This window comes from Danio rerio, chromosome 24 (assembly GCF_052040795.2).
Source record: "Danio rerio strain M-AB ecotype USA chromosome 24, GRCz13ab, whole genome shotgun sequence".
Classification (NCBI taxonomy): domain Eukaryota; kingdom Metazoa; phylum Chordata; class Actinopteri; order Cypriniformes; family Danionidae; genus Danio; species Danio rerio.
The window spans coordinates 35,975,364-35,997,412 of record NC_141044.1 but is presented as its reverse complement, the minus strand read 5'-3'; the positions used below and the strand labels follow the sequence as shown (position 1 = coordinate 35,997,412).

At 32.4% G+C, this 22,049-nt stretch overlaps 1 protein-coding gene across 1 annotated transcript; it reads left to right on the top strand.

Moving 5' to 3' along the window:
- The first annotated feature begins 3,438 nt into the window (after positions 1-3,438).
- Positions 3,439-21,277, top strand: ca2 (carbonic anhydrase 2). The gene is made up of 7 exons (NM_199215.5): positions 3,439-3,519; positions 5,834-6,031; positions 9,142-9,260; positions 9,353-9,445; positions 11,759-11,821; positions 11,913-12,068; positions 17,492-21,277. The coding sequence occupies exons 1-7, from the start codon at positions 3,486-3,488 to the stop codon at positions 17,609-17,611; spliced, it is 783 nt and encodes a 260-aa protein (NP_954685.3). The 5' UTR covers positions 3,439-3,485; the 3' UTR covers positions 17,612-21,277.
- The last annotated feature ends 772 nt before the right edge of the window (positions 21,278-22,049 follow it).

Genomic DNA, 22,049 nt, shown 5'->3' with positions numbered 1-22,049 from the left:
AAAACATTTGCTGGATAAGTTGGCGGTTCATTCCTCTGTGGCGACCCCTGATTAATAAAAAGACTAAGCCGAAGGAAAAATAAATGAATGAATATAGCCTAGAATGGCTAATTACATCTTCACACATTAAATAAATTATAAAGATTATACAAAATTTCTGTTGTTTTTAAAGCTTTTTTTGTAATAGATAAGAGATAGTTGGGCGACACGGTGGCTCAGTGGTTAGTACTGTCACCTTACAGCAAGAAGGTTGCTGGTTCGAGCCCAGCTGGGTCAGTTGACCTTTCTGTGTGGAGCTTTTATGCTCTCCCTGTGTAAATTGACTAAGCTAAATTGGCATCTGATGTGGAGAAAAGGCCACACCCGAAGATGAAGATTTTTTTTATTTAATTAGTTTTAATAGTTTTGAATAATGGGTAAATATACAATCACAGTACATCAGGGGTGTCAAAACTGGAGGGCCGGTGTCCCGGAGAGTTTAGCTCCAACCCTAATCAAACACACCTGATCCAGCTAATCAAGAGATAAACTTCCTGGCAGGTGTGTTGAAGCGAGTAAGAGATAAACTCTCCAGGACACTGGCTCTCCAGACCAGGACAGAGTTTGGACACCCCTGCAGTACATTATAAAGAAGAAAATGAAAAATATGAATAATAATTAACGTAAAAAAAGATATACTGAAGCGGTATATGAGCTACATTATCCTACATTAAAGAAAAAGATTTAATCAATTACAAATTTCAGATGTTTTAAAGCTTTTTTTGTAAGAGAGTTCTTCTGCGTTTCAGTAAGTAATATATGCGTATTTTTTATTTAGATTTTTGGTTTGTAAATTTAATTTATGTATATAAAGTTTTGTTCATAAATTAAGACGATTAATAAATACATTTTCTTTTATGTAAAGGTTCTGTTTTACAATTAATAAAACCAAACAAAACATTTTCCCACAAAAAGGAAAAGTCTTTATCAACATTCTGAATTACAAAAAGGGAAAAGTCTTCTTCCTGAAGAAGAAGCTCATGACTAAGGGTAAATGTGAAACTTGCACTTACATCCATTAAACTAATAAAATTGGTATTTAGTAAGTATGTACAGTTGAAGTCAGAATTATTAGCCCCCTTTGATTTTTTTTTATTTTTTAAATATTACCCAAATTATGTTTAACAGAGCAAGATTTTGCATAAAATAAATCAGTTATTAGAAATAAGTTATTAAAACTATTATGTTGAGAAATGTGTCTAAAAAATCTTCTTTTCAGTTAAACATAAACTGGGAAAAAAAATAAACAGGGGGCTATTAATTCAGGGGGTTAAATAATTCTGAGTCATGTACGTATTTATATAGTGCATTTATTGTGTATGGCCATACACGCAAACCACTTCACAATCATGAGAGGCGGGTCTCCCCACTCCACCACCAGTATGCAGCATCCACTAGAAGAATGAGACGGCAGCCACAGGAAACGGCACTAGTGCACTCACCACACACCAATAGATGGAGTGGAGAGACAGTGATAAAGCCAATTCGGTGGATGGGAATGTTTGGGAGGCCATAATGGGTGAAGGACGATGAAGACAATTTGGCCAGGACACCAGGGTTATACCCCCACTCTTGTGTAAGGGTAACCCTGGGCTCCATCTTTTGTAGAGAGTGAAGAAACTTACAGAAGAACAACCATGAATTTAACCAACCATGAAGTAATGAATTTAAACCATTTTGGATTAAGGCTGTAACATGAACAAAAGTGGAAAAAGTGAAGCGCTATGAATACTTTCCGGAAGAAAAATTTATTATTAAAGTCTGTAATATATTTTTAATGTCATTTTAAAAAATTATTTCTATAAAGTGGAAAAAGAAATAGGTGAAAATCAGGCTTAACATACAAATAACATTTCTAAGTTCTTAAGTTAAAAATTGTTTATTTTCTTATCAAAAGATAATTTACCTGTCTAAAAACATATAACATATAAGGCAAAATAATCCGTTATAAAATGACAATGTTTTATTCATTATATATATATATATATATATATATATATATATATATATATATATATATATATATATATATATATATATATATATATATATATATATATATATATGACAACTGGTCAAAATATACAAATAACCAAGTAGTGGTTTATTTTTTATTTTAAATGATTATAAAATAAGTTTCTGACTTTATACACTTTTTGTTGAGAGTACTTTCGACTCTTATCCACCAGGTGGCATCCATTCACTTTGTGTTGTACTCTAAAAATCAGATTCAAAAACACTACATACACGCCTCTGTATGGACCAAAAATATTAGTAATGTTAATAAAAAAATTTTAATATGCGTATAAACAATTTCATACACACACACTACATAATAGCCTATATATCCACTAAAGTAACAATGGTTTCACAATTTAAAGCGATCACAAGCTTTATTTTCGTACTAAGAAAATGTAAAACTACAACAACAATCAAATGAAAATGCATTTCAATAATATAACATTATAAATTAATAATAATGATAATAATAATGATGATGATGATGATGATAATAATAATAATAATAAAGAGAGGTTTTATTAATAATAGTTCTGTAATAGGACATTTTTGCATCATTGCCTTTAAGGTGAATGACTGAATGATTATTTCAACAATCTATATTTTAATCAATTAAACAAATAATTAGCTTCTGACAAATAGTGCATCTGTAGAAGTTTGTGTTCCATTGGTGAATCATTATTAGCCTTTATTACTCTTATTATTTTATGTAAATATAAGTGATCTTACAATTTTACCACTAATGAAAATACAAAACTATGTATATATATATATATATATATATATATATATATATATATATATATATATATATATATATATATATATATATATATATATATATATATATATCTTATAGTAAGATACAAAGCTGGCTAATAATAGTGCTTCTGTTAAACGCGTACGAAAATAGCCTCAATAGAACAAGTTAATAATACGCTACCCCTGTCTCCAACCACAACGTGTTTCGCTGTAAATCGTCAAATATTAGCCAAAGCAGCGCAGTGTTGCGTAAACTGCCACTGAGTCCGCGCGCGGCTCGTTCACAGTGATGATGAATCATTACCGCACTCATTGTCATTACTATGTCACACCGTCATCGACGTCACCAGGACCAGGCGCGCCACAAGTCTCCGATTGCGCAATCGCAGAATGTTCAGAACGTGTGTCGAATGTCGGCGTATCTGTAGATCAAAGCAGCAGCGCGCAGATTCCTAATGATGGAACCGCGCATTCCATGAGATGGAACGAGCGCGCGCGTGAGGGACAGAGAGCGCGCATTATTGATCGCACGCGCGGCTCCTCCTGCTGATCACACTTAATGTACGGTCATGTGGGCAAACAGCGGCTATATAAACCACAGCTCATCTGTGTGAGGACACTGACAGTGTTTCAGGACACTTGAGGACTGCAGCACAGCTGGCGGAATGGCTGACCACTGGGGATACGATAAGCATAACGGTACGACTATCTTATTTATTATCCATATAGGTGATTCTGTGGTGTGTTTATGTAATGACATATTCTCTGCTTTCCTCAGTGACTGCATTTGTCCTTTTAAGCAACTAAGACATGTTCACCTTGTCTTCTGCACAGTCAGCAATAGTGTGACAAGTACATAATGTACATATAATGTGTGGTAAATTAAATATGTTGATGCGTAAAACAGTTTGTGTTGAAAGTAGAGCTGTATTTTCTCCTCTTATTCCCCTAAATGCGGAGTTTATAGTGCAGTACACTGCGCAATTCAAATGCATACATTTGGCTCTAGGCTGCCGATCATTTTTCTTATATTTTGTCTGAAATTTACTGGGAAATTATTTGCACATTAAAAGTTGTATTTATTTATTGGTAACATTTTACAATAAGATTGTATTAGTTAATGCCTTTTACTAACATATACAAACAATGAACAATGCACTTACTACAGTGTTTGTTCATGTTAGTTAATAAAAAATACAGTTGTTGTTAGTTCATGGTAATTCACGGTGCATTAACTAATGTAAACAAGCATAAATTTGGATGTTAATAATGCATTAGTAAATGCTGAACTATAATTAATAAATGTTACGCAAGTACACAAGTATTGTTGATACAAAGTTCATGTTAGTAAATGCATTAACTAATGAACCTTATAGTAAAGTGTTATTCATTCATTCATTCATTCATTCATTCATTCATTCATTCATTCATTCATTCATTCATTCATTCATTCATTCGCCTTAAAGGTAATAAACTATTAATAATAAAAACGTTCTATATAACAAAAATAATAACAACAGTAATAACAACAACAACAATATTATTATTATTATTATTATTATTATTATTATTATTATTATTATTATTCATAATAATATATTATTGAAATGCATTTTATAATTACTTGTTTTATTATTGTTAATTCCATTCTATAATTTAAAGATAATTATTAAATTGATATAGTTATTCATATTCCAATTTCTATTGAATGTTTTAATTTAATCCATTAATAATTAAAACGTTTGCATAAACCAAACTATTGGAAAGTTATTACTCATTTTAGTATTGCATGCCTTGTAATCATAATTAAAACATTCCTTAAGGGCAAGGGTTCAATAATATTCTTTTCCACAACTATTATTATTAAAACCTTTTCTTTATTATTATTATTATTATTATTATTATTATTAGGAATGTTATAATATTAAAATGTATTTTTGCATTTTACTATTACTTTGAGTTTATTATTGTTAATTTCATTCAATAATTTACCCATAAACCATTAATTATAGTCAAAAGTCTATTATTTATATTAATATTATTGAATCTTTTTATTTAAACTCTTAATTATTAAAACGTTTGCATAAACCAAACTATTGGAAAATTATTATTCATGTTAGTATTGTATGACTTGAATTAATAATTTAAAACTATTTTAGAACTATTATTATTAAAAAGTATTATTATTATTATTATTATTATTATTATTATTATTATTATGTTATATTATTGAAATGTATTTTTGCATTTTACGACTACTTGTTTTATTATTGCTAATTCTATTCTGTAATTTAAACATAGTTAATTACTTAAACTATTAATTACAGTTAAATGTATTTTATTCATATTTATATTAAATGCTTTTATTTTTTCCCTTAATTATTAAAACTTTACAGTTATTTAAAAATTTGCATAAAACCAAATTATTTGCTAAATTTCTTAAATTTTATGACTTGTAATCATAATTTATTAATTACTTAAAAGACAAAGATGCAATAATACCCTATTCCAGAACAATTTATATTAAAATCTTACGTTATTATTATTATTTATTTTGTGATAACTTGCTTTATTATTTTACACACACACACACACACACACACACACACACACACACACACACACACACACACACACACACACACACACACACACACACACACACGTATGTACAGTATGCATGTATGTATGTATGTATGTATGAAAATGTAAATTTCTATTATAATAAGGGACTAAGTTAAAAAGAAAATTAATGAATGTATATTATATTAATATGATCATATTCACATTTACACTATTATCATTATTATTATTATTATTATTATTATTAATATAAGTATTATTATTATTATTGAGTGCATTTTAATTATTTCTTTAATTATATAAAAGGTATTAAGTCTATTAATAGGCCAAACATCTTTTAAAACAAATATGTGTTACTTGGTTCAAGAATAAGTACATTATCATGCACTGTAAATGCTGTGTTTAACCTTCATTTCACATTTCTCTGCAGGCCCAGACAAATGGGGTGAGAGTTACCCGATAGCGAACGGCTCTCGCCAGTCTCCAATAGACATTAAGAGCTCAACAACAACCTATGATGAAAAGCTGACTCCTCTGAAACTGAAGTATGACCCGTCCACATCTCTGGACATCCAGAACAATGGACACTCTTTCCAAGTGTCCTTCGTTGATGATCAAAACAGCTCAAGTGTGTGATGCTTCTTCATTTTTTATACAAAACACTCACTCTGAACTTCCTCAATGTTAGTCATGAGCTTCCTTTCGAAGGTTCTTTATGTTCAGCTAGAGTAATGTAGACGGATGAGTTATATAACAAAAAACTGCTCTGGAGCTCAAACACTATCACTTTCACATCTACTTAAAAAAAAAACCTGTTATACACACTTTCTATTTTCTAGTCTATGTTTAATAAAAATTCTATCAATTTAAATTTTGTTACTCTATTTTGAATTTCTTTTCTCTCAATTTCTAATCAATTTTCTATCACTATCACTTTCCAACCTAATAATTATTAACCTTTATACCTCATAATGTCATTCAGCTAAGTCCCTTATTTATCATGGGTCGCCACAGTGGAATGAACCGCCAACTATTCCAGCATATGTTTTGCACAGCGGATGCCCTTCCAGCTGCAACCAAGTACTGGGAAACACCCATACAGCCTCACATTCACACACATACATACACTAAGGCTGATTTAGTTCATCTAATTCACCTATAGCGCATGTCATTGGAATGATGAAACAAGCAAACTCTATACAGAAACGCCACTGATCCAGCTGGGACTCGAACCAGCAATCTTCTTGCTGTGAGGTGACAGTGCTAACCACTGAGCCACCGTGCCGCCCATGTAATAATGTATAATAATAAATATTTCATCCCAGAGGTGGGTTGCGGCTGAAAGGGCATCCGCTGCGTAAAACCGTGCTAGATAAGTTGGCGGTTCATTCCGCTGTGGCGACCCCGGATTAATAATGGGACCAAGCCGACAAGAAAATAAATGAATGAATAAATATTTTAATATATACTTAATATAATAAATTAGTTCTACCTTTTCAAAAGTAAATACAAATATGTTTTAAATCTATCCTGTTTAATTATTATTATTATTATTATTTATTTATTTATTTATTTATTTATTTATTTATTATTATTATTAATAACAACACTCCTTTCTCTTTTGTTGTTTTCTCTGTCTATTTATATTCATAATTCCTTTTTTTTATTATTACTTTTACCTCTTTTTTAAATTTCTTTTCTTAAACTAATCTTTCTATACTTATATTCATTATATCATTTATTTACACATAAATGTACATTTGCATACTCCATTAGACTAGGAATTATATATATATATATATATATATATATATATATATATATATATATATATATATATATATATATATATATATATATATATATATATATATATATATTTGTTGTCTATTGCCTTAACTTCAATCACAGACATTTTAATATAATATTATATTATACAATATATTATACTATATATTCATTAATTTTCCTTAGGCTTAGTCCCTTTATTCATCAGGGGTTGCCACAGCGAAATGAACCGCTAACTTATTCGGCATATGTTTTACACAGCGAATGCCCTTTCAGCTGCAAACCAGTACTGGGACACATCCGTACACTGTCACATGAACACTACGGACAATTTAGCTTCCAATTTGTCATCCAGGGTCATACAGTATATGCACTCAAAAAAGACTTCTGCTGCGTGTTCAAGCTAAACGAGTTGGAATTACACAATTACTAAGGGTTTTTCGGGACTACTTAAAAGATTTATGTTCAGTCCACTTAAATTTTTAAAAACGATTAAGCTAAATTAAGCGATTTGTGTTGGACAACATGAAGGAATTGTGTGGAACCCAACTACCAACATGCAAGCTACTTAAATATATATTTTTAATCATTCACACGCACATATACACTCAGAAATTACTTTTGCTGCTGGTTGAAACTAAAATGAGTTGAAACAACAATTCTTGAGTTTTTTGGGGGAACAACTTCATTGTTTTATGTTCAATCAACTGTAATTAGGTTTTGTTTAATATAAAATGTAAAACAATTTAAATAAGTGTTAAAGTTACAGAACTAGCAACATGCAAGCTAATTAAATATATATTTTAATCAATTATACGCACATATACACTCAGAAAAAGATTTTTGCTGCTTGTTTAAACTACGTTTTTAAAAGGAGCTGAAACAACACTATTCTTAAGGGTTTTTGGGAAAACCTAATTGTTTAATGTTCAATCCACTTAAATTTGTAAAAATAAATAAATAAAAACATTAAGTTAACTTAATAGATTGGTGTTGGGACAACATGAAGGAATTGTGTGGAGCCCAGCATTTTTTACAGTGTGTGCTTTTTCTGGAAAGCCTTTCCAAAGTTGTGTTTTGCTCTAGTTAAACATTAATCCACGCCTTCACTAGAATGTTGCAGCTTTAAATAGCAAGTTTGCACACATTAAGTTTTATAGTTGACACTTATTTATACACAGTTTTAAAACAAATGCAGGTTTTCACACAATATAATGTTGTCCCAACCCAGATCAATTAAGTTCACTTAACAAATTGAAGTGTACTGAACATGAAACATTTAGGTTGTCCCAAAAAAATCTCAAAAACTGTTTCAGTTCATTTTAAATATGTAGTTTGAACAAACAGCAAAAATAATTTTTTAAATGTATATACACTGTAAATTTCCCAGAGATGGGTTGCGGATGAAAGGGCATCCGCTGTGTAAAAATGTGCTGGATAAGTTGGCGGTTCATTCCGCTGTGGCAACCCCGGATTAAAAAAGGGACTAAGCCGACAAGAAAATGAATGAATGATGGGTTCCATGCAGTCTCTTCATGTTATCACAACCCAGATTGATTAAGTTAATGCAATTGTTTTAACTAATTTAAGTGCATTGAGCATAAAACAATTAAGTTGGCCTTAAAATAAAACTCAAAAATTGTGTTGTTTCAGCTAATTTTTTATTTGAACAAACAGGAAAAGTCATTTTTTAGAGTGTAGTATATAGTCTTTCTTGCTGCATGTCTAAGCAGGTGTAATACCTAAAAACAAATGCATATGTGAAAATGTCAATGCAACTGCGCTTTACAGTGACACATCGGTTTTGGCACAGAATTGTGGGAAATCTCACGCAAATATTGCACTGAAGTGTTATTCACATTGAACTTTGTCAAAAAGAAAACCAGCATAACAGGTTTGCCCAAGTGTATGAAGCGGAGCATGACGGTTCTGATTTATTGTGTGTTTCAGCTCTGACTGGAGGCCCGGTCACAGGCACATTCAGACTCAAACAGTTTCACTTCCACTGGGGATCTGCAGACGACAAGGGCTCCGAACACACGGTCAATGGCAAATGTTACCCAGCTGAGGTCTGAATCGCTCCCAGTACTGACACAATGGAAACGCCAGAGATTTTCTTTTGATAATGAAATATTAATGCTTGTTTTACTTTCAACTTTAGCTCCATCTGGTCCACTGGAACACTAAATATCCCAGTTTTAAGGACGCAGTTGATAAGCCTGATGGTCTTGCTGTGGTTGGGATTTTTCTGAAGGTTTGTGCGCAGGGTTATTTCATTATTTATGGCCGAATTATGAAGTATAACTGCTGCATCACTTTTGCTTATATTTTTATGCTAAAATAAAAGGCAAACGATTTTTAAATTATATATATAAAGTTAAACAAATAATAATAATAATAATAAACAAATAAACTTTTTATTGTACCTTAGTTGCATTCTTTTCACAATTTTTACAACTAAAATAAAAGAAAATCAAAACATTTATTAAAAAAACGCTAAAACAAAAAAATTTAATATTGTATCGTATTCTCATTCTTTCGAAAATCGAACACAAAATTCAATGCAATCTCACGGCAATTCGTAACTTTTTGATTTAGTGGCTAACTTTTATGAATTTGTACAATCTAATTTGTACAATTTAGTAGGATTTGCTCATTACTTAATGATGGTTGGGGTTAGGGGTGGGGTTGGGTGCCACATCTTCTTTTTAAAATCGTACATTTTTGTACAACTGAACTCGTACAAATTCGTACGAATTAGCCACTAAACTAACAAAACGTAAAATAATTACGTTTCCTCAGGAGATCAGGCTGACAAAATTATATGAGCAATATCACACGAGTAGCAGTGCAATATGGCTGTATATTGGCACTGGTGGGTGGCCCTTAGTGTCCCATCAGTTACTATACTTTTGTGATATTACGTTTATAACACAGTTTCTATGACATAATCGTGTATATAAAAAAGAAAATCAAACACAGAGAGTCAAAAACCCGTTTGTATTAGGAACTACTTCCTTCTACCATTTATTCACCTCTACAACTGACATCAGAAAAGACCTAGCAGAAAATGTTGCTACTTCACAAACGTCACTTTTGAGCTAGTATTTGAATGATTCTCTAGTGTAATGTCTAAAGTGATGACAAAACAGGTGATTTTGCTCCTATTTTAAGATTTCAAGGCTGAACGGCATGAAATACCACCTGTTTACACAGATTTCATAGCATTTCTCAGTTGCAATCGGGAGATCACAATAATTATCCCCAACAAAGCCAAAGCAGTGCAAACACTATCAGATTATTGTTGTAAAAACCCTAAACATATGAAGGTATTTTTTTTTTTTTTACTGGACTAGTCTGCAGTAACGAAAACAGGAGACTAATTAGAAACAAACAGATGGCAAAACTCAGGGTTATACAAAGCCAACACAAAATGCATACATTCCTGATATATGAGTCCCATCTCACACTAAATATACTACAATTACTATGGTATAAATACAGCACTACAACATACACAGAGCTGGGTGCTCTTCTGGATGGATCCAGTGGACTCAGACACAGCTCCAAATGAATCGATGTTGTTTTTCAGCCTTCATAAAGCACATAAACACAGCTATTGTCTCAATAAAATCCATGTTAGCCATTAAGCAACAAAGCTAGAGACACTGGGCAGACAGAAGCCCTGCTCATGATGCAAATCCAACGCAAATCTTTACAAATAAACTGCATAGTTGAAATCTAAACTACATTCTCACCTAAAAAAAAAACTCAAAAGAACATTATGTTGTGCAACATCTGCAATATTTGTGTGTAACTAGAGAGTTTTTTGATCACTCTGACACTCTATGCGAGCAGAGTTATACACAAGAGTGAAGAGGCTATACAAGTTCTGATATAGCAGAATATTGCACGACTATCAGCCAGAAACCAGATTCGAGAAACCAGACAGAACTGTTGTGTAAATAGTTATAATTTAGTTAAAAGTTTTAAACATTTTGTTTAAAATTTTAGTTTGAAATTAGTTTTAACTAATTCATTATTATATAATAATATAATATATTATTATTATATCTTGTCTTTTATTATATATATATATATATATATATATATATATATATATATATATATATATATATATATATATATATTATCATTATTATTATTATTATTATTATTATTATTATTATTATTATTATTATTATATCATTGTCTTTGCCATGATGACAGTACATAATATTTTACTAGTTATTTTGTAGCTTAAAGTGCAAGGTTAATTATGTCAATTAACTAGGTTATTTATGCAAGTTAGAGTAATTAGGCAAATAATAAAAACATTTAAAAAGTAATCAAAAAATTAATATGATTTACATGAAATAATATGAAAAGTAATTAAAAAAAACTTTTATTCCAGCCAAACTGAAAAGAAATAATTCATTTCCCAACAGAGAAAATAAAAGAAGAAATACTATGAAAACTGTATTGCCATGTAAAACATCATTAGGAAAATGTATGAGAAAACAAACAAATTCACTGTACTGTACTTTTTTTTTTTTTTTTTTTGCAGATTGGTGCAGACAACCCTAAACTCCAGAAAATTCTGGATGCTATGGATGCTATCAAGTCCAAGGTACAGCACATCTACAGAAAATGTTGTCATTATTACTGGAGTAGCCTGAAATCAGATCAGCTTCATATGTGTGTGTGTGTGTTTGTTTCAGGGAAAGCAAACCCCCTTCCCAAACTTTGACCCAAGTGTGTTGCTGCCCAGTTCTCTGGACTACTGGACATACCTGGGCTCTCTGACCACACCACCACTGCTGGAGAGCGTCACCTGGATCGTCTGCAAACAGTCCATCAGCGTCAGCTCTGCACAGGTGCTGCTCAACACAAACACAAACACACAATTATAAATATATATATATATATATATATATATATATATATATATATATATATATATATATATATATATATATATATATATATATATATATATATAATTTAAATGAATATTTTCCATGGGATGCTTTATAATATTATATTTGTGCATATACGTTAGATTAGTCAAATCTAGAGCTAATCTAACAAAATAACTCGTAATAATGTTCCAAAATTTGTACAACAAAATTAATGTTAAAGAAAAATATTAAATAAAAAGCTTTAAATAGAGCAAAATTCAAGAGAAACAAAACATTTATAAATTTGTAGTTTGTAATTTTTTTTCCAAATATTTCTCATGAATTTAAATTTATTATCTTTTTAATTCTAAAGGTGTTCAGTGCCTGAAATAGTATTTGAATAAATCTATATTTTTAATAAATCTGTTTTGTTCAAATGCATAGTATTATATCACCTACATTCACTAAGAAATGATAAAAATATTCATTTTCAAAATGAGGGTGTACTCATAGTGCCACTGTAACGTTCATCCTACAAATGTATTGTTTAGGATGAAGGAAATATTTGAAGTTCAGCTTTATTACATTCATTTAAATACATTTAAATAGAAAAAGGTACTTCAAATTGGAATACAATTTTACATTATATTAGCAATACAAGGAGCGATACAAATCTTTTTTTCAAAACATTTCAAAAACAAATAAGCTTGTTTGGCAGGCTGTCCCGTGAGAGAGCCCTGGGCTCCCTCCCGTTAGCAGAGCGAGTGGGGAATTTAAGCTCAGGTAGATCTCCATGAACTCCCCTGACTTATTTCAGACTAATGACACATATAGGGATGGCTAAATGGAGATATATGGCTTGCTAAGAGCTTGGTTATGATTCCAATTTGGTATGTTCAATTTACTTAGGTTGCGTGCTTTTTAAACTGTGGGAGGAAACCCTGGGAAAACCCATGCATATGGAGAATGTCGTAATGTGCATAACACATAATGCAGTGTTTCTCAACTGGTGGGTGGAGACGCAAAACTGGGTTGCGGGAACATTTTCAGTGGGTCGCGGAGAGTGTGGTAAAAAAAAAGACAAAAGTTTAATTTTTTACTTATTTTGCTTATACCGGACTTTTATTTTGAAATGCGTGCGCAACAACCCTACTGTTTGACATCTGAAATTTCATTTAATTATTGCAACAAATAGTACGACCCCAAATATGTAAAGTATGGATATATATATATATATATATATATATATATATATATATATATATATATATATATATATATATATATATATATATTGACGACAAAAAAGACCTAAAGCCTTAGTGTCATATGTAGTGAGGTGCTCTCATAAGAGAGCATGAAACCTTTTATGTTAAAACAACATTTAGAAACCAGACAACATGTTTTATTAAGAGTTTATTATTAACAGTATTTGTTGTTTTTACTTTGTAATATTTTTATAATTTGATCCATTTTGTTAAATGACAGCAATAAAATAGTGTTTATTTGTAAGTCTTGGTGAATTTCTTATGATTTATCTGTCACTACTTGTTTATGTCAACAAATAAATACAAATTAAGTATAATTCCTAAAATTGTATTATAGTTCCTAAAAAATTGGGTTGCGGCTTGATGACCATGTTAAAATGTGGGTCCCATGGTTGAATAATTGAGAACCTTTTAAATAATGGGTTTAGTGGGGACTTTAACCAGTGACATTCTTTCTGTGAGGCAACAGTACTAATCACTAGGCCGCCGTGTCACCCAATCTAGAAAGAAGGTGGGTGGGGGGGGGGGTATTCTTCTAGATGAAGATACTAAGATAAGAAATTCCGGTTATTTATAGTGAGTTAGGAATCATCTGATTGGTGAATCAAGAGTTAGCTAATGCGGTACCAGTCGTGGGCAATCATAAACACAAGATCCTTTTGAATTTAGTTTACAAATAAACTTCATTCAGATGTAAAACTTTGGCAAATGTTTAAAAAAAAAAACAAAAAAAAAAAACTGAAAAGAATCTGAAACCTGAATGTTGTCATTCAGATCTTCCTTCATTTTTTTAAGGGTGCTTTCACACTTGTGAATCGATTCATTTGTTCCGAAACAGGGATTAAAATTGTTACATTGTTGCTTTTTGTTCTTGGTGAGGTTTGCTTTCACACGGCAAAGTTTCTAAACGGACCAAAATAGCTAAAACAAGTCACGTGTGAGTAAACTCTTCTCACATTGGTCAGAGTTCCATGGTTTATTTTGCAGAGTCCCGCTCAGCTGTCATGTGTCTTAATTTTAATTTATGACGATGAGCAATAACACATTATAAGCGAAAAGCTGCGCTCTCGTTTTGTAAGGTGGCACCCAAAGACATCATCACCAGATATAAATCAGAGGGAAGACTCTCATACAGAGCCCTTGGCTAGACTGAAGTTCGGTCAATGTTCCTAACCGAAACAGCTCTCAGTAATAGTTTAGCATACTTTCACTTTTGTATTTAACAAGGAATGCACATTTACCGGTAGGAAAGACATATGACAAAAGACATTTTTTTTCTGCTTTCCTTTTGTTTTTAAGTGTAAAGCGCTTAGAGAATTCAGTTTTTAAGGCACAATTTAAAAATCATTATTATTATCTGACACAACTGTAAACAAAACCCATCTTGTCATCCTCAGTTGTATCTTTCCTCTCCGCTCAACATCTAGTGCTTTTGTGAAAACTAGCACGACCCGGTCAAATGTTTCCCAGACTGGTAATGTGTACAAAACCTCCTTTTCCTGCTGCCTGTTGAATAATTGACTTCATTAATATAAAGTTCACTAAACCAACCAAAAACTGCAGAATAAACAAAAATAAGTGAAATTAGGATAGTTGTAGTTTAACAAGTTCTCAGTATTGTGAAATCTTTCCTATATATCAAACACTAGAGCAGAGTTTTAACAACAGCAAGGTTGTGGGTTGGATTCCCAGGGAAAGCAAGAACTGATCAAGCGTGTAACTCCAACGCAATGTAACTGGCTTGGATGAAACATGTTTCAGACATGCAAATGTAAACACACCTTGCAATATTATTAAGCAAAATGTTAATTATTTTACCAAAATATGAAAGGGCATACAAAATGTGTGGTATTTTTCATTTACTACTGACTTGAAGAAGATATATAACTTTTTTGATGTGTAAATATAGTCCAAAAGAAAAATATGACCCCGTTCAAATATTGACACAATCTTGATTCTTACTACTGTGTTGTTTTTTTTTTGTGCTAGTTGTCTTGAGAAAAATCCAACCCAGGCTCATTGGAAAGCTCACTTTTTTGTGAAACTGTGATCCTCTGAATCAGAATATTGTCTTAATCATATTAAAATCAGAGTATTGGTGTCCATGTAAACATACTCACTGAAAGAGCCAGATGATGTCACAAGCTGTCAAAGACCGTCCATTCCTCACTATGATTCCATGAGGCCATTTCATAAGTTTGACGTGTTTCCCCGCTTACACAACTTTTGTAAAGCATCTGCTGCATGTTGGTGTGTCAGAATCCTTGCTTGTAAAATATATCCAGACTTTAGAATGCTTAGTTTAAGCAAATTAGATGAACGTGATCATGCGTGTTAATGAAGGGAGTCGCTCGCCGCATGTGCTGTACTGCGCGCTTTGCCTTCTATAAGAACAAACGCCTGACATTGCTGACATCCGTTTCCCTCAAAGCTTTTTAGAATTTAATATTTAGAGATAGTGTGACACAATGTGTACTTATGTGTGCCTTTGATGCACCCCTTGATGCTTCTTAAGGGCGTCGCATATCGGATGCGCCGCTCAGAGCCGCGGCGACGGTGCGCACGTGACAGTTGATAGTATCACATACCAAACATGCACATTCACATGTTATTAAAAATCAAACTATTCAGATGGTGCTCTGTGGCGTGGCAGAATTATGAACAGTGTCCTCCTGAGCCGTGGCTGGGCGCCGCGGACAGAGGCCGACTTGCAAATTCTAAAACGCATGGCGCTGCGTGCGCAACGCCTAGCGGTGCTTCTGATGTGCGACCTGTTTTACGTTTTTGTCGCAGCACCAGTGGCACTGGATTTAGGCACCGAAATTCATATGCTGATTCGGTCAGGGGCATACTGGTTCCGAAGGTACCATTATGTCACCGGGTTTTGGTACCCAAGCCACTCTTAATGTAGCGTGTTTTCCTTATGGAGCATATCCAAGTGAGCACCTTGATGCCAAAAGGACATAAAAAAATGAATTAAAAAATGTGAAACAATTTGATGTCAATTGACTGCCTTGATGTCCAAATGACATCAAGCTGACATCTAAAATTGGTCGCAAAAAAAACATTAAAATTCCTGTATTTATTTTTTGACGGCAATGTTAGATGTCAATTTGACATTATTTTTACATCAATTCAAGTTGCAAAATCCAGTGTAAATTTGCAATTGAGGCGTTAAGCTGAATATACTTTTTATCGTCGTTATTTTAGTGGTAGGGCGAAGCAGTGGCGCAGTAGGTAGTGCTGTTGCTTCACAGCAAGAAGGTCGCTGGTTCGTGCCTCGGCTCAGTTGCCGTTTCTATGTGGAGTTTGCATGTTCTGTGTTCGCGTGGGTTTCCTGCAGGTGCTCTTGTTTCCCCCACAGTCCAAAGACATGCGGTACCGGTGAATTGGGTAGGCTAAATTGTCCGTAGTCTATGAGTGTGTGTGTGACTGTGTGTGGATGTTTCCCAGAGATGGGCTGCAGCTGGAAGGGCATCCACTGCGTAAAAACTTGCTGGATAAGTTGGCGATTCATTCCGCTGTGGCGACCCCAGATTAATAAAGGGACTAAGCTGACAAGAAAATGAATGAATGAATGAATTTTAGTGGTCAATAGGGGATCAGTGTGTGGATGTCAAATAGACGTAAAGGTTTTGACATCAAAAAGCAATTCGCATTTTTGACGTGTTTTTTGATGCAGTCTGATGTTGTATTGACATCCCTGCTGAGAATACTTCCCCTCGTGGACTATATGTAGACATCTTTTATGTGAAACATCTTATTCAAGTTAGTACTAAATAAAAATAACACACATTTTCTTTGACCCCTCTTATTACTGTATATGAAAATAATGAACATTTTCCATATACCTCAAAGTGTGTGTAAATGTCTGACTTTTGTTTGACTTTTTGTTTGTGATGTTTGCACTGTAAAAAATGACAGTAAAAATGTCATGATAACGTATTTTTTACGTTACTTTAACATAATTTAATAAGTTAATCAGGTTTCAACTTATTTTAATTTATCAAAACACTTATTATAATTAAATTGTTTTTACTTAAAAATGTAAGTGAGCCACATATTTTTACCGTGGAAGAAATGTTGAAAACTCACATTTATTTATTACTATTTTTTGGTCTTTCTGCGCAGATGAAAAGATTTCGCTCTCTGCTTTTCTCCGGTGATGGAGAAAAGGCCTGCTGTATGGTGAACAACTATCGTCCTCCTCAGCCCCTGAAGGGTCGTGTGGTGCGTGCATCTTTTAAATGAAGGGCCTCTCGGAGCTCGCAGTCCCCTCCCTGTCTTCTGTAGTGGGATATGCAGATGCGGGGCCCTCAGAGCTCCTTCACCCTCCACACAGCGACTCTGGGCTCCTGCCAGATGTCCAGAACACCAGATGTGCTGTCTGGAGAGTCAAGAGGCTCTGCAGGGAAATATGCACAAAAAAAAAATGGTACTTTCATACTTAATATTGAAGCCTTGTTTTCCAGTGTAATTTATGCAAGCTCCTTTATTGTATAAACAATGTAGGTTGGGACTTTTAACCTCATATTCTGATGTTTTTTCGGCATTATTCAGAGAAAGAAAAAAAGTTAGGAATTGTGAGATATTTTAATAGTAAAATTAAGATAAATAGAATAGCATTGTGGGCAGTGCATTTTCCTGATCCCGCCCCCTTTCTCTCTCTAACCTCTCAACTTACTGTCAAGCTAGTATCCTATCATAATAACGAGTATATTTAAAATATAATTAAAATGTAGTAAAAATAACATTTTAAAAAGTTAGAATCGTTAAATAAACACCCAAATTGGTAACAAGTAAGAATTGCAACATATGCAAAATATGAGTAAATATATTGAAATTGCAAGTTTTGACAGAAATTCAGAATTATGATTAACATCTGAACGTACATTCTATAGAAGGCATGCATTTTTTAAAGACTATTTTAATCTATTCTAATATCATTGGCATCTTAAGTAAAAGGATAAAACTCTTATGTTTTTTGCATCATTTTTATTTTATGTTAAAAAAACAACATCACTGGGCTCAGAAATATAATTTTTAACTCGTTGGAGTAGGAAAAAACACTCTATTGGTCATTTTCAGTTGTACTATCCATATTCTGTTTTACTTTTTGAGGAAAAAACACTTTTGATACATATTTCCAAAATCTTTGACATTTGTAGACAGAGCAAGTAACACGCTGCATTAATCAAAGCAATTGATTAAGTGGCTTATTCGTCTGAATTCGTATGATCTTATTTATACAATTTAGTACGATTTGCTCATCCCCCAATGATGGTTGGGTTTAGTGGCAAAAACCGTACATACGACTGAACGAATTAGCCACTAAACTGACAGAATGTAAAATAGTTTTGTTTCCTTGTGAGATCAGGCTGCAGAAACATAAACGTCAATTTTTTGGATATTTAAATTTTGACAATTTGAAAGCTGAAATAAATATATTTTTATTATTAAGACAGGATATTTTTGGGCTGAAAAAATCTGGAATAAGAGTTGAAAATCTTATATATATTTGTTGGAATTATTGGAAAATCGTAATAATTTGAAAAAATATCTAAGAAATCTTTAAAAGCTGTCTAAATTAAGTGCTTAGCAGTGCACATTACTAATCAAAAACTAAGTTATGATATATTTATAGTGGAAAATTTACAAAACATCTCCACAAAATGTGATCTTTACTTAATATTCTAATGATTTCTGACAGCAAAATCACCTATTTGGACCCATACAATGTATCTATTGCCAAAAATACAGCCAGGCTGGATTTATTACTGGTATTACTGGTGTTATAAAGTACTAAGTAATGCACATTACTAATAAAAAATTAGGTTATGATATATTTATGATGGTAAATGTACAAAACATCTCCATGGAACATGATCTTTACTTAATATTCTAATGATTTCTGACAGCAAAATCAATAATTTGGAGCCATACAACATATCTATAGGCAAAAATACAGCCAGACTGGTTTTATTACTGGTATTACTGATGTATAAAGTGCATAAAGTGTTTAGTAATGCACATTACTAATCAAAGAGTAAATTATGATATATTTATGATGGTAAATGTACAAAACATCTCCATGGAACATTATCTTTATTTAATATTCTAATGATTTCTGACAGCAAAATCGATAATTTGGAGCCATACAACATATCTATAGCCATAAATACACCCAGAGTGGTTTTATTACTGGTCTTATAACATGCATAAAGTGCTTAGTAATGCACATTACTAATCAAAAATTAGGTTATGATATATTTACGATGAGAAATTTACAAAACATCTCCATGGAACATTATCTTTACTTAATATTCTAATGATTTCTGACAGCAAAATCAATAATTTGGAGCCATACAACATATCTATAGGCAAAAATACACCCAGACTGGTTTTATTACTGGTATTACTGGTGTTAGAAAGTGCATAAAGTCTTTAGTAATGCACATTACTAATCAAAGACTAAGTTATGATACATTTATAGTGGGACATTTACGAAACATCTCCATGGAACGTGATCGTTACCTAATATTCTAATGAGTTTTGACAAAGCAAAGTCGCTTATTTTGACCCATACAACGTATCTATAGGCAAAAATATACCCAGACTGGTTTTATTACTGGTATTACTGTTGTTAAAAAGTGCTAAGTAGTGCACATTACTAAATAAAAATTAGGTTATGATATATTTATGATGGGAAATTTACAAAACATCTCCATGAAACGTGATCTTTACTTAATATTCTAATGATTTCTGACAGCAAAATTCACCTATTTGGAGCCATACAACATATCTATTGCCAAAAAAAATACCCAGACTGGTTTTAATACTAGTATTTCTGGTGTTATTTACATACGCAATAGCATTGTGTCATTATATTACTTCTTTTATAAATTTTGAATACTCTGAATGTCTATATTGGAAAACAAGGCATAAATACTGAGTAAGAAAACCCTTTTTTTCAGTGCTGTCCCTCTACATGTCTGCTTCATTCTCTCTTTTTTATTATTATTATTAGTGCAAATGCTTGAATAATCTGGATTTAGACTGTCCGTGTGCCAATTATTTTACCGAGCTCTGATTTACATGTGAAGCACTGACAAACAAAGCAGGAGAACTAATGCATACATAAGGAATTTAATATATAAATGGGGGTATTTAAGTATATTTATATTGCTCTAGAGACCAAGCTTGCATCTCGGCTTAAATGGCAGGGGTACAGCCGGATACCCGAACAGATGCCATCTGTGCCGACCGCTGCTGTACTTCCCTGCCGGGCTTTTAATCTCTGGCTGTCTCAGCAGTGCCAGAGCTTAATGAATCCCAATGCACATTATTATGAGGATGCAGAATACAGAAAATCCCCATCGCAAGCGGGAAACCACGCACAAAAATCTAGAACATACCATACAATCAGAGCAGCTTTGATTTTTTTGGAGTGTTTGTGCCTCAGATCGTGCATTTATTTGTGTGTGTGTCTATATAAGATGTCATTTATATTATAGCAAATGCTATGCACAAGGTTTTAGCTTAAAAAGAAGTACTAGCAATAATTGCATGAAACCCGATATGATTCCTTAATGTGCCGTTCTGTAGTTTTGCTAAATGCTTCAGTAGTTTGTATTGCAAAGCGATGCACAAACAAAACAGAGAGTCTTAATAGAAAACAATATGCCATTGTGGATGAATCTCGCATGGTTTCGGATGTTCTCAAGCACTGGGACCAGAGGGTCGTGTCTTACGTTATGCATTTATAATGAGAACGGGTTTGAAAATATATTGTGTAACGTGTTACTGAATGTACTTTACTTGAACTCGAGGGCTACGCGAAGCAATATTGTTCAGCCATATACACTGTTCTGCTGTTTTCAAAGAGGATATTTTAAAGTAAAGATATTTTATGCTTAATCTGTGTGTTGTGTGTTATTTGGGTGTTTTATTTTGCTAACATGAGGTCTTTTCAGGATTTTATGCTTGTATAGCTGGTCATTTTATTGCATTTTAAACATAAAACAATATATATATGATAAAAAAGTCATGACAACATACAGTGCTTAGCATAATTGAGTCGACCCCATTTTAAAAAGGAATATTTGATCTATTTCTCAGTGAATTTAGGCAATATATTTTGGTGCATTTAAACAAAACAGATTTTTTTAAACAGATTTATTTAATAAAATAATATTTTAGTCACCAAACATATTTAGAAATGGAAAGATAATACAATCAAATGCAAGCAAAATATTGCAAAAATAAATTACAACCTACAAAATTTTAACTAAATTTTTCTCTAAATATTTTTCTCTAACATATAAATTTGGTTGTACTAGTTTTTGTACCGTTATCATAAGTTACTTTGTTAGATAAGCTCCAGATTTGGCTTCAGTGCTGACTAATCTAATTTATATGCACAAATATAATATTGTATAGCCTCCTATTTAAAATATGAATTTAAAAGAGAGATTTGTGAGGGGTGTAGGGGAGCGTGGGACACGAAGTAACATGGGGTAATATGTTTTAAGGTATTTACTTAGGGTTAACCATGGCATACTTCCAAGGTTTTTGACCACAGTGTCGGGAGACGTCTTCCTGCCAATTATTGTAAAAGTTTGGCGTTGAAATTTGGTTCAAAAACACAAGAGAAACCATTTTTGCAGCATAAAATAATTGATATAGTTTG

Bases quoted from the DNA above. Each gene is read 5' to 3' on its own strand.
- ca2 (NM_199215.5), top strand. From the start codon at position 3,486: ATGGCTGACCACTGGGGATACGATAAGCATAACG. The intron at 6,032-9,141 runs GTGTGTGATGCT...TGTGTGTTTCAG, and splicing joins TGATGATCAAAACAGCTCAA to CTCTGACTGGAGGCCCGGTC. The intron at 9,446-11,758 runs GTTTGTGCGCAG...TTTTTTTTGCAG, and splicing joins TGGTTGGGATTTTTCTGAAG to ATTGGTGCAGACAACCCTAA.